The following is a 19,156-nucleotide window of genomic DNA, read 5'->3' as shown; positions in this document are numbered from 1 at the left end:
TGGAAGGGTTTCGGCTACGTTGTGGAATAGCTTACCATCTGCAGTCAAATACCATGGCCAAGTTCAAGAGGCACATCAAAACTCACCTCTTCAAGTCTGCGTTTTAGAATCCTTGCAAAGATGTCATGTAAATACCACCCTTTTAATTGTTTAATTATGTGCACATTGCTTGCTTAAATGTATAAAAGTGAGTGTAAGCCTTTGTTTCTTGTTTTCACAATTATAACCATGACTATTATACATATGTTGTAAAGCGCTTTAGAGTAATTTTACAAATTACATAGGGCGCTATATGAATGTTGTATATTATTATTATTATTATTTGACAGTGCCTCACTTTTGGCCTTTAGTTGAGCGTTCGCCTCTGTGAAGAAGGCTTTGGGCTCTGTCCCCTGGCCGAGACATACAAGTGTCTAAAAATTGTTGTTTCTACTCCTGCTAAACGCTCAGCAATTTAGGAGTGGGACGACTGGTTCGCCCGTTGTCAGTATAATGTGACCGGGTGGGGCGTCCTGCTGGGTGTCTTCGGCAGTATGTTTCAGTGAGGTAGCACTACAAAGTCGGCATCAGTTCCGCGCTATCACAAGGAGACAAACACGAACATATCGCAGCCTCCCAAAATACACACACATACACTACACGCATGCATCTTGCACACAGGTGAAGCCGTCCTTAAATGACCTTAGCTGTTAATAGGACGTTAAACAAAATCAAACAAACAAACATTACATGTTACTACTAATCCAATATTTTGTTTATATTAGGTGGATGTCGCCGATCATATTTATTTCAATGTAATATAATGCACTCATATAATGCATGATTACAGAAATTCCTTATGTATTATGAAAAAAAAGGTGTCGGTTATTTTTTTCATTTTTAAACAGGGGGATTATGTCGTAGGGTCATTTTTTTGTTTATGTGCGTTACTGTTTACAGGGCGTGTGTTAGGGGTATTTCCCTATGTCTATTTATAGCGTCCATGTGAGTCCTGTACTAGACCTTTCTCATTTTGGAGTAGACCTAGCACGGAGCGTGGAGACAGAGACATATACAAGCAATTTAAATACAGGGGTCAATTCAAAACTAATTGTATATAGATGTAGCGTATAGTGTATGTCAGAGTGTGTAGACGCACATGTACGTGATTACAAGTAAGCGAACAGGTAACATCATATGGAGACACAGATACGAAATTATGTAACCGGTAACCACAGTCGTTAAAGTCTTTTTCGTGGCTCAATGCGGCAGGCATGTGACCGTGGTAATTAATATTTCAATATCTACGTTAAGGATCTCACCCGGGACGTCTGTTGTATTTTTCTGATGCCGATTGAGTTAAGAGAAATTCCCCGAGCCAAAATAAGTAGTTGAAAGAAGTTTGTATTTTACCAGAGTGACAGGGATCACATATACATTTGTAGATTTAATTTACCATCCACAAACTTCTAAGGACACAATATTTCCATATTACGAAAGAAATGTTTAACGCTTACACGGTGTCTTTATATATTAGCGTTAAGCTGAAGGTACAGTGTACTTGTTCAACACATTTTCGTCACTTCATTCCTTTGCATTTTTGTAAAGAGGCGGTTGGGCAAAAGGACGTTTATTAGCAACCCTTCGTGGCAAAGTAACATTAATGAACAGTAATGTGATGGCGACAAAGTGACCTATAGTATTCTGTCATCTGATAATAATTCTTCTAGCATGCACCGTGTCTTTGTTTTCCGTATAAAACATAATTTAAAAAAAATATTTTCTGAAAAAAAACCCAGTTAGGTGAAATCAGCCAAGAGAAGATTATCAGTTGTACATGCAATGAAAATCAGGGGATGTTACTGTAGGTTAGGAGCACTAAAAGATCGTTCTCTAGTTAATCCTTACTACAGATGAAATGAGAACTAATTTTGAAATGTTCCCTGATTTTAATACTCCGTGGTAGGTCTGCCTCAAATTGAGAAATGTCTACTTGTACCATGTCTATATTTGTCTGTTATCTGTCTGTCCGGTTGTGGGTCTGCTTGTGAAATGCATACATGTGTGCTATGACGTGAAAGGGGCGTGTACGTGTGTGTATAAAAGGGATGTGATAGGTCCGCGCGGGACTTTATGCCAGTTGGGGTCCAGTGTATACCTACGGGACACTGTTCTATCAGACGACGTGGATTTTCCGACTTTGTTTTACGACGCCTAGTCAAAGGTAAACCATAATGACTGTTTCGAATGTCTTCGAGTAGAACGCGAGACATTTATCTATACAATATAGAATACCTTGTGAATTTATTCATTTACTCATTTACTTGTCCATAACACTTGGCATTGTATCTTACACGGGTTTTTCTCGCTTTTAATATGAAAAAGGCACTGCCTATAAGCGAGCGCACATATTTCAGTAACCTTTGTGATGATAGTGTAGATATCGGGTGCCTGCGGCGCCCCAGCTAAGAACTTGAAGGTAACAAAACGAACAAAATCCCTCCTTAGGACATACGTGCGCTGAATGTTCTTCCATGAAAATGAAATGAATGCTAGTTTTAAAACAAATGTATTTTAATTAAGAAAACCTGTCAAATATTCCATGTAGGCGTTTTTGTTGTTACTAATTTACTATTATTGTAACACCCTGTTCAATATATCGCCTGATCCATTTAGGGCAAAATGACAAAGTGAAAGAAATAGGATTTACTGTGCATAGAAAATATTTATTAACAAGGCAAAGTATTGCAAGGCAATCCATAGACCCCCCATGACCGCAGGTAAGAATTTCAAAATGGTGAAATGATAGCATGTTCTTTAATAATAAATTGTTTGATGTTGAAATATTTTAAAATTTCAATATATGTATATCCTAAGATAAGATTTCTCAAAAAACATTATAGTGTAGGAAATCTTTTAACATAGATGTTGATGAAGTAATAGCCTGGCTAGAAGCTATTACTGTACATACAATAGGACACAGTTGATTTTAGGCTTGCATTGCCATACAATGTGATTTCCTGAAATGCTGACCTCAGACTCTAAAGTTTGGGTCCTCCTTAAAAGCGTCTTCAACCGACAACAAGCGTCTTAATGTGACAACAAGCGACGCCAGACAAAATCTTTAACAATAGCGAATAAAGTAAGTGACATCAGAAGGTGTGTTGTTATCATGACTTTAATACACCTCTATACCAAATTTCAATTATATATTTTAAAAATTGACCGAGTTATGATGAATTGAATTGTACGATCGGCGGCGTGGCACGTGTGTGTACTAACCTGTACAGTAAAGAAAGCAACGCCACACAATATCTTTAAAAAAAAACTTACTTAAGTAAGCGACATAAGAGAACATGTTATTCATAACACTTTTATTGGAATATATTCAAAATTTCAGCTAGATGTTTGAAAAAAGGGAAAAAGTTCTGATGAATTGAGTATGTACGATCGTCGGCGTGGCACACGTATGTGTGAGTAGAGCTCTAGAGATCCGGAAGCGTCTTCAGATATTACCTCTAAAATTAACCTATAAAGTAAACGACATCAGAAGATGTTATTCTACAGGGGCTTGGTTTCAGGAAACTTTCGGTTAGTAGTAATCAACCTATACAAGCCAGTAAATAACAGCAACAATTTTTATCGAATCCGGTGTTTATAGAAAACCTTATAAAAATTTAGGGTATAACAAAAAATCAGTACCCTCATTTTTTATAAGGTTTTAAAATGTGTATAAACACCAGATAAAAAAAGTGTTGCTATTATATACTGGTGTGTATAGGTTCATTATTGACCGAAAGTATCCCGAAACCGAGCCCCTGTGTGTTATTCATATGACTATGATACACCTATTTGTACCAAACTTCAGCTAGATATTTGAAAAACTGACCGAGTTATGATAAATTGAATTCTTATGACCGGTGGCGTGGCACACGTGTGTAAAGAAATCCAATCTGATCGTGAAACTATATCTCTAAAACTAATCTAAAAGGTAATCGACATCAGAAGATATGTTATTCATATGACTATAACACACTTAGTTGGATGCACAAAACTGATACATCAATAGGTTAAAAGCTTTTAAGGGTGCGTCATTTATGAAATACTTAGATTTGCTCAGGACAAATTAATATTTATGTTTTCAGCTTCTGAAAACAAATCTGACGTGTTCACAGCAAATTATACACTTTCATATATCGATGCGTAAGGCTATTATGAATGCAAATAACATATTAAAGCAGTGATCGGCCTTGCAGTTGTTTACAAATCAACAACTCAAATATTTAAACACCTCACAAACGTGATATTAAAAAATCAAAAAATATATCTTGACTGGACTTGATCTCTGAGGAAGTGTTACGTCAATAGTCTAATGTAGGTGTTTGTGACCAGGTATCTCAATGGTATATGATAAGTGTTTGTAAACAGGTATCTCAGTGATCTATAGTGAGAGTTTGTAACCACGTATCTCAGTGGTCTATAGTGAGAGTTTGTAACCAGGGATCGCAGTGGTCTATAGTAAGTTTTTGTGTCAAGGTATCTCAGTGAGCTATATTTTTGTGATCAGGTATCTCAGTTGTCCATAAGTAGTGCGTCTGTTACTGTTCTTGACCAAATACATGTAACTCAGTGAACTATATTTATTGATTGTAACTAGGTATCTCAGTGGTTTTTAGTATAATTAGTGTTTGTGACCAGATATTTCAACGATCTATACATGTGTAAGTAGAGTTTGTGACCAGGTATATCAATGGTCTATAGCTAGTGTTTGTGACCACGTATCTGAATGGATTAGACAAAGGAACTCTTTGTCTGACCGGTTCTCCTTTGCGTTGAAGTGACTAGACTTGCACAGGCCTGGCTTTTGTGAAGCCGACGGTTGTTTCTTGTTGAGTCAAACAAGAAACTTGTCTGTGATGAGGTCAAAACTGGTAAAATTTAATACAAACCCTTATTGATCATTTGATATCGGATATTTCATCTTGCGTTTGGTATTGCAGATTTCTGTTCCGGTCTTTTTCAACCAATCAGAATGTGGCAAATTTTGATACCGCATATATTTTTATTGCGAAACCTGATTCGTCAAAAACTTTAATTTTTAAACCCATTTTAAGGTAGAAACACTTTAAACCATAAATAAATACGTTTGCAAAGTGAACGTAAATAAGATACGATTTGAAACATATTTTGTATTCCCACAGATATGTTTAAAACGGCGATTGTTCAGCTTCTGATATATTAATAACCAATCAAAGCGTCGCATATTTTAAAGTCCGTTCTGCACGATGTTAAGAAAAAAGATCGTATAGTATAGTAGTTTCGTTTTTGTTACTATATATAGCCTTTTGCTTGAACTATATTTATATCATAAATACGATACAAAAAGCGCTTGCTCCGCTCGCTATAAAGTACCGTGCGCCGTCCTAGCCACAATAATTGAAGAGAATAGCACAGAGAGAATTGTGTTATTTATTTCTCCTTCGACATGATATTTATATAAATATGTGTATATTTAGATCATGGCAGAACACCTGAAGTCAACCTTAGAGGCAGGGCTGACATCTAGTCCGAAGTACATCCCTACCTGGTACAATTACGACGAGATCGGATCGGAACTTCACCATAAATATACCACTGGAAACTCTGGTAACAACTATTTCACAAGGAGTCAGCTGTCTATTATTCAAGATAATATACAGGTACATAAAAACAAGCGTCACTAGATTATATCATTCTTTAATCTAGCATCCCTCTGCGTTGGTTGTTTATGGTAATCATATGAGGCTCTTTGCAGAATCGGGGTTTTCCTATCTTCTGTTTTGTTAAGTTTTATTGAAATTTAGAGAAGCAAAAATTGAACTTTTGCCACCTTAAGAACCTTCTAATCGTTTCGGTGGTATATACAGATACCTCTGTTTAGCGGGTTACCTGGTAAACGATAGCAAATTAAATATCATGTATATAACAACGAAATATAAGTGTTGAAATTACGTAGTTTTCTTTAAATGGAAGTTTAAAGTTGTCCTGCTGTTGGTTGGTTCTAAATAGTTTAACGGCCAAAAAACAGCTAATTATTGGGTAATTGATGTACCCCGATTGCTGCAGATAGCGTCTCCATAGGATCTTAACTGTTTCAGGGTCGCAAATATTTAAATTTAGTTGGATTTAATTGGATTTGCCGTTCTTATGTTAACTAAGGCCATTCAAGGGCGTATCCCCGTGTGTGTGTTGTATGCACATGATAGAGGCGAGGCAATAGGTTTGTATATTTGGTCTTGCCCTGCGCTGGTTCAGGAAAAGAAATAGACGTACATGTCGTAAAAGGCGACTATTGTGGGGTGTCTGTTACGGCACGATTTCCCACTCCGACACAATTTCTCACCCATAAATCGTGCTTAAATTGAGTTCCCAACACGATTGTTCACCTCTGCAAGATTTCTCACCCGGGTGCGAATCGTGTTAGGAGTAGGCATATTGCCCGTTGCCATGAGAACGATTTTGGGGAATGATGGTATATTAAGCTCACCTGGCTCGAAGGGCCAAGTGAGCTTATGCCATGGTGCGACGTCCGTCGTCTGTCCGTTCGTCGTCAACTTTTTACTTTAAACATCTTTTTCTGAATAACCAATAGGCCTAGGCCTAGGATAATGATATTCAGAGGAATAACTGACTTACAGTGACCAGCTGTTGTTGGCATGATGACATGCAGATTCTCGTACGATAATGATGATGTCGGAGTCCGTGTTGAAGTATCGTAACGGATCAATTTAGTTGAACCGGATTGCGTTTGAATGTGTTTAAGAAGGTGCGCGCACGTGTATTGTATGAATCGGGCAACAATATTTTTTTCATCGTATAATTTGAATCTTTGAAGATTTTTTAAGACTTCTGTTGCGTATTTCAAAAGTAAATGAATAAATTATAGATCTATAGACTTCCGTGTGATAAGCAATTGGCGGCCTCGTTTCCAGATAAATTAGTGCCATTCATTAATAAATCAGTTTCATATTATAGCTCTAACGCGCAAATGTCTACCGGTTTGTCGCCTCACTGAATCTATGTAAACACAATGCATACGGTATGATTAAAAAATAAGGTTTACTTTATCATAACAAAGAGTAACGGATTTTGTTTTCATCTGATTTGCAGCTAAAGCATTCCAGTGCATAAATAATTTAAAACATATTCACTGGAGTTTAGAAAGTGGTGACCTTCAGCAATGTGACAGACATTACGACAGGTATTACATAATATGATGTAAAATGTGTTTAACTTTCCGCAACACCTATCACAGTCTCAGTAAGTTTTGAACACTGGTTTGTTTATATGTCTCTTCTCGGATTCTGTTGTGGGCTTTTTACTTAGTATCAAGTTACTTTGTTTTATTGTATATCAAATATTTTTACTCACCTGTCGAAGTGTCTGTAATGCTATGCTGTGGTATCGTACGTCAGTAGTCTATCAACTATTTTTATGTACCACCGGTGCCAAGTAGTCTTAATATTTGACTAGCAGATACCTTGAACGGTTGAGGAACACTTGACTTGCTTTTAAGGTAACTGTGGTCTTACATATTAAACGTTTCAAACGACATTATATAACAAAAACACTTGTATATGCTATAAAGACCAGAAGTGCATTTATTTATATGGACAAAACCTTGAAAATTTAGTCCAATAGTCATAGCATAGAAACAAGTAGTCATAAAATGTAATTTTTATATGTTGTATGGGTTTAGATCGACTTTCGGTAAAAAGCAATATCTGATTTAATAATATAAATAGATTGATAGATAAAACAATCAAAAAATATTAGGCATGTTGTACATTGAACTACTACTCATATGAAATCATGTAAGCTCATCTATAACATGTACACTTAGGCATGCTTGAAGACACCATGGACAAAATCCATCCCCAATAGAGGTGAGAAAACGTGTAACCTATGCCCATATGTTTTGCACGATTCCCCGTGCAGGGGTGAGAAATCGTGTTGCGAACGCAGCACTTTCAGCACGATGTCTGACCCGGGTGAGAAATCGTGTCTGGGGGAGAAATCGTGCCGTAACCGGTGTCCCCTACATACTCGCATTTTTTCTTCGGTGTCTGCTTAGGAAGACATAAAAATAAGTGTATATGCCCAATAGCAACACTTGAAATCTATAGTTTGTCTTGCTTGCCTATCTTTTCCTTTTCGTAAATGTATTACAAAACAGCCGTCTCCATTTGACCATAGCTGCTACGTTGAACCCCAAACAAAAGTTGTTTTGAATAACTGATATACTTCGTGTAAGACATTGACAACGTTAAAGAAGTCCAGTGTTTCACAATCTTTCAACCTTTCCTGCATAACCAAGGAGCCTATGATTATAGCATGGTTGGATAAAAGACTATTTTTTTCATTAAATAAGACCTTAACCCAATCTCAAAAACACGTGAATCAAAGGGTTCAGATATTTTAAACAACGTCTGATGAATAAAAATCAGGTTAGGGTGGTGTTTTAAGGTCATAAGCATGCTGTGATAAAATAATCTCTGACTTATTTAGATACCATCTGCAATGCTACCTCTAACCTTAGTATATTATAACATGTAAGACTTCTTTAATGTAAAGGATATAATTCCACGAACTCCACACGGATTGACCATAGTTGACCTCGGAAGCGGAAACTGCACCAAAACCAGGCTTTTTATAGATGAGCTGCTGAGAAGGCAGCAAAAATGTTCGTTTTACCCAGTCGATATTTCGTCAGGTGAGTAAACTACGTTAACTTTCAACAGTGTTTAATTACATAAACCAGTCAATGTGTAATATATAAATATATGTCAGAGCGATCGAAAACAAAACCAGCCCTTTTATAGATCCTTTTTGATGTGTAAACGATAGCCTTGTCCGTTACCAATAAAAAAAATATGCGTACTATTGAACGTCATTTACAGAAATGTCTTAATAAATAGCAAAAAAGTCTGATCAGATCAGATTTAATGCTCGAAATTCGAAACGGTGTGCACATTTTTCACGATGATCTGAGAATATAAATGTACCTTAACCTGCTCAAAATTGGACTCTATACCGTTTCGGGAGCTGCAAACACTTTACTATATTTCCTTACATTAAGACTCGATAAAGCATCAGAAAGTATGTCAGATTTGCATGGGACGGGTGTAAATTGTTCCGACCGGCAGAAGTCTTGAAACCAAATATGTAAATTAAATTAAAAATACTATACATTGTTTAAAGATAGCCAATATATCGTTTACAGGCCATGATCCTGACGAAGATCTTGCTTATACATACTATATAAACATATTGGAACATTCCGTCTACTAAATCCAGTCGGTGTTGTGAGTCTAGCTCCAAGAATAATAGGTATCCATGTGAAATACCTGATTTATAAGTTTGAAGACAACTGCACAGCAAACAGGTTGTTGATTTTTTTTATATTATTCCAGAATTTCTGCTGAAGTCGGTGTCAAAATTAACGAGGGAATACGGCGATGCACTTTCAATAACGCCCATACCTGCAGACTACGAACAAGGAATTGAACATCTGAAGTAAGCAATAGCTTTAAAATGGTAACCATAATTATATATAATTACTTAATATTGATTTACAATTATATTTCATAACTACTTAATACTGATTTAGAATCATCTTTGTGCTAATTTTATTGCGTTTGCATGCACCTACAGACCAGGTAAAGCTTGTAAATGAGAGATGTTGTAACATCATCAGTTCTCTATTGTTTGTCTGTGTGTACTTAGAAATTACCATGGTCTTTGCAGGTTATGAAAAAATTAATACACTCGTACTAACTGTGATTGTTCCTAGGGTCCTGTAACTCCAGCATGGTGACATTATAACATTGAAATGGTTGAATTCAGTGTCCTATAACGCATTCCATAGACAGCTACCCAAGTTTTACCTAGGTCTGTTACCACCCAGGAATACAATCATGCTAGCCCATTCAAGGGGTCATACATGGCCGAGATATACCACATAGTAGTTAGTGAACTATAGTTTGAGGTTGTTTCGAAAAAACAAATACAAGCCCATCTGATGTATCAAAGTAAACATTGACTTTTTTACGAGCCTGGGGCATTGGGCTTGGCAATTTAGGCAAACATGTAGATGTTCATGAACTGAAAACAAAGTACAAAACCTGGTCCGAAGGACCAAGGTGAGCTTATTTCATACCGTGGCGTCCGTCCGTCGTCTGTCCGTCAACAATTGCTTTTAACGACTTCTTCTTAACCATTGATTCGAATTTAACTAAATAAGTTGTCCGTGAGCGATGACCTTTGTGTAACCAACCATTTCCCCATCACGGTTAGGAATATTGGTTTGGTTTTATTGGGTTATTTTTAACTTTCTATTTACAGCTTTGGTCATTAAAGGATTTTCTTCTATGTATGGAGGCGGCATGTAGGTGAATTTGGCTCCATGCGGTAACACGGATCTGATACCTCTCTGAAATCGCCACATATAGTGATTCTCTCGGTCACATTATGCTGAACGGGTAAACTAGTATTTGCGTTTACCCTAAACTCTTGACGTTAAGAAGGACATAACAGCTACCATTTTCCTGGTTTGTCCTGGCCGGATGACAGAACCCACCGTCTTCCTCACATGAGAAACGTTCTGCAATACATTTAAAAAGTGGTGTCGAATAAATAACTGACCGATGGTAATATTTCTATAATATTGTATTAATTAGTAAAATTATCATTCATTTGGTCTTTTACAGGCGAGTGGAAGGTCCCAAACTAATTCTGTTTTTCGCCAGCATAATCAACTTGTCGTATGACGAACAGGTGGATACTCTAAGGATGATATCTACAATGATGACAGGTATACTTGTATATTTCAGATAAGTTTCAAATTACATAGCGTTTAAATTATTCATGAATGATTTGTATGGGACTTTGCGTCTGTGCAAATTCCATACATATGGTATGAAGTTGTTGACGTCGGGCTATATGTCTATAATTCCAGAGCTTGTGTTCTTTCTTCTGAAAATGCAAGGCAAGGGAAATTACAATAATTGAAATAAATATCATATACAAATTTTAAAAGGTTTTTCAAACTTTGATATTTTGAAAGTGAATAAGTTAAGAAATTTATATTGTTATTATAATTATAGCTAGTGAGTAAGTTAGTTATTGAGTTCGTAACGGCGCATCAACACATAAGAGGTCTTCAGAACCAATACAAGGTAGATAACATGTCAAGAAATCGACATTAAACAAACGAACAGATAAAAGACAGCCGTCAACTTGAAAGCAAAATTGGCTATCGTAAGTTACATCCTTTTGAACAGACCAACATTTTGCAAGATAGGTCAGAATCGTTACGATAAGAAATTTGTTGTATTTTGATCAGTTTGTTTTCTCGTGTTGGATGAATGACAATGCAATCTTTCTAATGAGTAATTTAACAAAATTAACGAAGGATTTGACAATATTGCTCTAAACTCTTCCTTTAAATTCTTCACTATGACAATGAACGTCTTCATGTTTTTCCATTACGTTACATGACTTTAAAAGAATCTCCAATATAAAAGTAAAAAGGTTAATGGCGCCGGATGAAAGCCAATTGCATGATTTCCACTTCAACTAAGAAGGGTATTATATGAAGTATTACCTTTAAGCAATGTAAAGTTATGCCTCACACGCAATAATATTCTGCTATTTCTCTTTTCAAGAGGAGTACAGTACCACAGGGCTGAATTATATACGCCTGTTCCATGCAAATCTGATATACTTAAAATGCTTCTGATGCATTATCGTATCTAAATGTATGAAAATATGGCAATGTAAGAAGAACCAACGTTTGTACTGTTATCTCAGTAAAGTTGAAAACTATTCCCGAAACGGAGAAAAACTACTGCACTTTACCAACTTAAGCAGAGGAAATATTGCCTCCCTATGTACATATTGTAAACCATTAAAACAGAATCGATTCCTTTTCATAAGTTTCATTAGAATCTTGTCATTGTTTTAACAAAGTTATTCTGCAGAAACAAATCAGAGCGCTGTATGTATTCCAATAAGCGTGGATTTTGCTCAACTTCTTTGTACGCATTAGTCTTCGTATAATGACCATGCATACCATTCGCTCCAACACCATGATACGTCCCGTCGAAAAATAATGTGTTATATTATCAATCATCATCTATATCCTAATTTATACCACCTACCGAAAGCGTGATGAATTAATTATCATGGTTTGTAAATATGAGAACACTCAAGAGTAAGTTGAGATAGACTTGAGAAAAACTTAAGAACCGATTTTTCTAATTTTCCGGCATTTAGGAACGTATTTTCTCAAATAGGAACGTCTGGTCGCGCCAGGTGAGGTCCTAAACCGGATATAGTAATAACACAAAAGTGATACGCGTAAGAAAATTGTCCCGTCATAAACAGATCAATATAGAGTTACGAAAAACTAGTATGAGGATAACAACACCAATTTAAGCGTTACTGTGCATATTGACAAGCCAATGGCAATCGTGATTGGGTTTTTATAAGAAGAAAAATGCATATTTTTAAGGTTCATGGTATTACTCACAAATTCTCTTTTTCTTTATATTTGCGACAGATCGGGTATTTGAGCCTAGAAGTTAATTGAAAATGTGTTCAGTTGACATTTATAAATGGAAAAATATATAAGGTAGTAGTATATAGATGATAAACAGTGTATCACACAGTTTTTCAGTGATTGTCGTGAGAACAGTGCTCGCTATGAGAAAATTGTTCTCAAGCCAAACCCTGAAACAGTGTGATAAGCTGTAAGTATCAACGCAGTGAAATAAACTGATACCGGAAAAATGTTATAAGGTCACCATGCTGGAGTTACAGGACCCTAGGAACAATCACAGTTAGTACGAGTGTATTAATCTTTTCATAACCTGCAAAGAGCATGGTAATTTCTAAGTACACACAGACAAACAATAAAGAACTGATGATGTTACAACAAGCTTTACCTGGTCTGTAGGTGCATGCAAACGCAATAAAATTAGCACAAAGATGATTCTAAATCAGTATTAGGTAGTAATGAAAGATAACTGTAAATCAATATTAAGTAATTTTGCTCTTCTATCGTTTTTAAGATGAGTGCCGACTAGTATTCAGCGCTGATGCCACACAAGACAGAGACGTCATTCTGAAGGCCTATAACGATGATGCAGGTACCGATTTTTGAACACTTGTTTTTGAAGTATGTTGTCATGTTTATCCCCGCTCAACGGAATGGCCGTCTATCAATCAGTGTACATAAAGACAGGCGGCCTTAAAAGCTCAGATTGAATCATATTTTTTAACTTGACACATGTTGAATAACAAATATTTGCTTAATCAAGAACAAAATGCATAATCGCAATTTTGTATGCTTCTAAGGTAGACACCCCTGCAGGTCGGGCATCGCGAAAATAATAGACCTGCTGTTACCACTGCATGTACTGTAAGAGTCAATTAATGTGGGAACCCCCTGCAGAATTAGGGATTTGCTTTTCTGCCCTTTTCTTGGGGACACAAAACCCAACCCAAAATGAGTATGTTGTACCAATTACAATATATTTTGGATTTTTACATACCCTTCTATTTTTAACTAAATTTTAATTTCCTAGCGCCTCGCTTGGAAAAACCTCACTTGAGTCATTAATTTTGAACGTTCGCCAAGTGAGAAAGGCAACAGGATCTCTCACCCTGCCGGAACATACCAAAGTCCTTCAAATATGGTAGTTAGTCCGGCATCAGATCCGCGCTCTTACAAGGAGGCGAGCACACCAACATAACCTTTCTCCTGCATACACACAAGTAAGTACGCATACACTACACACATGGAGGCACGTCTTGCAATGACCTTAGATGTTAATAGGATGCTAAACAAAATTAAACCAAACTCTTTAGTTTGGTTTGGTTTGGTTTAGTATTGTTTAACGTCCTATCAACAGCTATGGTCATTTAAGGACGGACTCCCCTGCGTGCAAGATGCACGCGTGTAGTGTATGCGTGTGTTTTTTGGGAGGCTGCGATATGTTCGTGTTTGTCTCCTTGTGATAGCGCGATGCCGACTTTATAGTGCTACTTCACTTAAACATACTGCCGAAGACACCCAACAGGACACCCCATAATACTAACAACGGGCAAACCAGTCGTCCCACTCCTAAATTGGTGAGCGTTAAGCAGGAGTAGAAACTACCATTTTTACAGACTCTGGTATATCTCGGCCAGGGGGCAGAAACCAAAGCCTTCATCACAGGGGCGAACGCTCAACTAAAGGCCAAAAATGAGACATTGTCAAGAGAGACATAAGGAAGAAGAAAGTTGATTTGAAAGAACAGATAAGATCCCGAATTTAGTTGCCTCTTACGATCATGGATTAGGGGCAGCAGAAACCAAACCCTGCTTTACGTTCAGCATTAGTGTAATGGCAAAAGCTGATTTATCCGTTGTCAGTATAATGTGACCGGGTGGAATGCTGTGATGGGTGCCTTCGACATAGTATTACACCCGTTGTCAGTATAATGTGACCGGGCGGAATGCTGCGATGGGTGCCTTCGACATAGTATTTCAGTGAGATAGCATTCTAAAGTCGGCATCAGCCCGCGCTATCACAAGGAGGCAAATACACCAACATGCCATGTCTTCTGCGTACACACATGCAAGCACGCGTACATTCATGTACTAATACACAACACACATGAAGACAGGTACTTAAATGACCTGTGATGTTGATTGGACGTTAAACAAAATAAAACAAAACCTTCTTGCAGCTTGTATTTATTGTACTCTTCTTATCAACTGGTGCATGGTATTCAGCACGTTTTAATCGAAAATAAAATACCAAGTGAGCTCTTTGTGTTGGACTGATCTGTTGAACGGGGGTGGGTGGTTCCTCTGCAGCCATCTTTGAATTTTCAGAGCTAACATTTGTTTTCAGTATTTTGATAAGTTATAAACTATAACCTTACTTAGAAATAAATGTAATCAAAAGCTACCACATGATGCATTTACTGTTGACAAAACTGTAGATCTAACAGAAAAAATGGAGGGAAAATACCAAACTTGCAAAGAACTTTTGAAGATCTTATAATTGTGGGCGCCAATATTTCCTGAGTTTATTCTGTAAATTGAGTGTTGGTTTGTTTGGGATTTAACGTAGTCGTAACAGCCAAGATGAAATAAAAAAATGATGCGTATGGAGACACGATCTTAGAAAGGGCAACGGATATGAATACAACATAATTATTACATGTTAAGTGAAACAGATCAATTAGGGTTTCCTTAATATCCATGATGCGAAAGACATCGGAGAAAACCCCCGATTTTGAATGAGGCCCGGACGCTTGCTTCAATATCTTCCGTTAAGGAGACACTGAAGGAACAAATATTGTTCGGTTGTCCACCGTTCTTACTTTGGGATATTTGTATTTTTTCTCTCATTTCCCTACTCGCTCTTTTCGGTAATGTTTCCTTATAATCCGCCTTTATATGACCTTGGCTGTTGAGAGGACTTAAAAACATTAAATAAACAAATCTCTGAATCTGTAGGGCTATTTGTTGTTGATGCAATTATATTAATCAATATAGTTATTGTACAGGACAGGCAAGGACGTTCTTACAAAACGTCATCACACGCCTGAACAGAGAGGAAGGAAGTCAAATAGACATGAACATGTTCGTGCTTGAGGTGGATTTCATATCGGACACATCTTCACAGAATATGAGCTATATTCGCGTCTGCATCCAGGCGAAGGAGTCCGTCATGTACCCAATTCGTAAGTAAAACCGCAGTATTGTGCTATCTCTGGATTACCCGACAGATTCTAAAACGAAAGCATCGGGTTTGCAATAAATACTTATGAATGAAAATGTGAAGAGCAATATTTTATATGAGCATAAAGTTACGCTTTGTATCGCGATATATCTAATATCCGTTATTTTTTCTCATACATATCTTGAGTGTTTCCTAAATAAAATATCTAGGAGGACGATGCAATATTGAACTATTATTTGAAGCTTAACTACTTAAATGTAAAAAATGAACAATTTACATACTTTTATAATCCTAAAGCTGGACTTGGCATCGAACTGACAATGGAAAAAGGAGAACGACTATATTTCCACAAAGGTGCTGGATACAGCTGTAAATATACAAAGGAACAGCTACAAACCATAGTTGAGAAAGCCGGTCTCCATCTGGAGGACACCTGGACAGACGAACATCAACGCGCCATTTTCTGTCGTTGCAAAATCGTAAACGACACTAACGTACTGTCTTAACCATATGATGGTAACGTTTGCACGGACGACTAATTGTTCGATTACAAATGTATTTATTTAGATAGTAGCGTTTTTTTCACCAAAGTGTTACTGTTATGTACGCTCTCTTAATATATATATAACTGCGTTCATCTGTAAATTCAAAATGATATTTTATCAAGACTCACTTTGATGGTTAAATCATCAAAAATTGACAGTAACAACACAAAGTTGTCTCCATTAATTATTACCTGTGGTGTATTTGCTTGCATCAGAGTTCGCATGAATTTTTAGGTCACCTGAGCTTTAGCTCAAGTGACCTATTGCTATCCGTTTTCGTCCGTCGTCGTCCGTCGTCCGTCGTCCGTCGTCCGTTAACATTTTACATTTCAAACTTAAAGTCAAGTTCTGCTGGGCCGATTGAACTGAAAGTTGGTAGGAATGATCGCCTCATGGTCCTGACAAAGTGTTGTTATTTTTCGGGTCGATCAGAAATCCAATATGGCCGCCACGGCCGCCATTTTGAAAACCTATTTCAAACTTAAAGTCAAGTTCTGCTGGACCGATTGAACTGAAAGTTGGTAGGAATGATCGCCTCATGGTCCTGACAAAGTGTTGTTATTTTTCGGGTCGATCAGAAATCCAATATGGCCGCCACGGCCGCCATTTTGAAAACCTATTTCAAACTTAAAGTCAAGTTCTGCTGGACCGATTGAACTGAAAGTTGGTAGGAATGATCGCCTCATGGTCCTGACAAAGTGTTGTTATTTTTCGGGTCGATCAGAAATCCAATATGGCCGCCACGGCCGCCATTTTGAAAACCTATTTCAAACTTAAAGTCAAGTTCTGCTGGACCGATTGAACTGAAAGTTGGTAGGAATGATCGCCTCATGGTCCTGACAAAGTGTTGTTATTTTTCGGGTCAATCAGAAATACAATTTGGCTGCCATGGCCGCTATTTTGCTACTTAATTCTAATAGGCCGATCTCACTTAAAATTGGTCTAGGAATGATCAGCTCATGGTCCTGACAAAGTTAAGTTAACATTATACTATTTTTTACTCAAATTGGTACATATTTCAACAAAAAAAAAAAAATACTGTAGACTCAGGTGACCGTTAAGGCCCATGGGCCTCTTGTTTAAAATTAAAATATGTTCTCTTTGTTAGTCTTTTGTCCCTATAAACTATAACGGAAAGAACACAAAGACATCGATAGAAGCATTCGGTAAAGGACTTGAACCTTCAATACAGTATTATAAATATGACGGAGAGAACAGTAAAGTAAAGAATATTTGTAATCAAGGTCAGAGTTGCAGAAGAAACTTCAAAATCCGTTTCCTAACATCTAAATCCCGTTAACCGCATATTCGGCCCTTGTACCGAAAGTATAGTTTTGATACTATTGTAAAAATCGGACGAAAAGTCTGGACTGACATTCAAATATTAAGATATAATACAACGTTAACAGAAAATGAAAGAATTTCTTAACTCACATACACTCTTCTAGAACAGGATTACGCAGCCAAAATATTTGTTATTAACTTAGTTTTTTAGACGCAATATTTCCTCTCTACTTAAAAACAACATTTTTGTTTCCTAGCGTCTACATAGCGATTCCAATATGAATGCCTCCGTGTTACAGTTGTGGGACCGCACAACGCACCAAACATACCGTGCGCACACCGTGCATACATCGTTCACACAACGTCCGCACATCGTCCACACATGGTGCGCACAACTGTGCGATTTAACAATCGTTCGCCCCGTCGTGCGCTTTTTCTCCGCACAACTGTGCGATTCGGTACAATTTGTTGATCAATATTACGGAATGAAAAAAATACGGAAGCCTGGTATGCAATAAAGTACACTGTATATAAGATTACTGCAATTTCTCATCACAATGATTTAGATTATGTACAATTTTACAATGCGTGTTACACAGTGTTATAGTGACCGTTAGACTGTCAAGAATGGGTTTAGGTGCTAGGTAACAGAACAGGTAAATAACAATTTGATGAGTGACCGGAGTTTTACCTGGCCTGTGCCTGACACATAGAGTTGATATGTGATACCGTACGACCGTTATGAAAACATAACTGGACGTTTAGTATTTGTTATTTGCATTCGTTTTTGGTCTATAACTCCCCTTCACCTAGTTTTCACACCTTGGCGAGTTACGTAAGTGCCCCGGGCGGATGATAACTACGGTCCCGGTACTGGTATAAAGTGGCTATGTTTACCTGTATTGCGGAGACTGTGTTGCAATTTTACATGTGTCGATATAGGTTGTTTAAAAAACACCGAGAGCACCATTTATAAATGTAAGAAAGTATTGACAGGAAGATAAACTTATAGATGTAGCTAGAATATAGAAACATACTAAATAATCAAGTTTATGTGATTAAACACAAGCACGAAACCGTTTATATTGTTAAGGCATTCCTCAATTTACACCAACCACGCACACATCGTTCACACATCGTGCACACATCGTGCGCACACCGCACATCGTGTAACGTAGTGCGATCCCACAACTATAAATGGTTTACCTGTCCGTCAGGTGTCATAATGCGTATATGTGATTCCTAATGCACAAAATCTTCTCCTTCATGTACATGATAATAAATAAACTGCACTAGGTTGGCTTACTATTCCAGCAATGCAGAATATTTCAGAGATATAAATGCAGCATACTCACCAAATGGGAGTTTCAAACAGTGGTTGTGGTCATTCTCTTGACAGCTGTGCCACAAAAACAAACTTGTTCCATGAAATCCATCTTGTTTGACAGGCAAGTATGCTCCTTTTTTCATGCATACGAACCCATGCCCCAAGCAAGAACTTCCAGTGACTAGTAGTGTAGGAGATAAGAGCCCGGACAAACTTTTTCTTTTATGCAGGTCAAACGTC

At 37.2% G+C, this 19,156-nt stretch overlaps 1 protein-coding gene across 1 annotated transcript; it reads left to right on the top strand.

The window, feature by feature from the left end:
* The first annotated feature begins 5,498 nt into the window (after positions 1-5,498).
* LOC110448217 (histidine N-alpha-methyltransferase-like) lies at positions 5,499-16,531 on the top strand. The gene is made up of 7 exons (XM_021494353.1): positions 5,499-5,678; positions 8,593-8,731; positions 9,432-9,534; positions 10,728-10,831; positions 13,092-13,169; positions 15,585-15,761; positions 16,058-16,531. Exons 1-7 carry the CDS (start codon positions 5,499-5,501, stop codon positions 16,264-16,266), a joined length of 990 nt encoding a protein of 329 aa, XP_021350028.1. The 3' UTR covers positions 16,267-16,531.
* Positions 16,532-19,156: the final 2,625 nt, after the last annotated feature.

The sequence above is a fragment of the Mizuhopecten yessoensis genome, unplaced genomic scaffold (assembly GCF_002113885.1).
Source record: "Mizuhopecten yessoensis strain PY_sf001 unplaced genomic scaffold, ASM211388v2 scaffold419, whole genome shotgun sequence".
In the NCBI taxonomy this organism is placed as follows: Eukaryota; Metazoa; Mollusca; class Bivalvia; order Pectinida; family Pectinidae; genus Mizuhopecten; species Mizuhopecten yessoensis.
The sequence above is the reverse complement of the archived record's forward strand: the minus strand, read 5'-3'. Positions and strand labels throughout refer to the sequence as shown.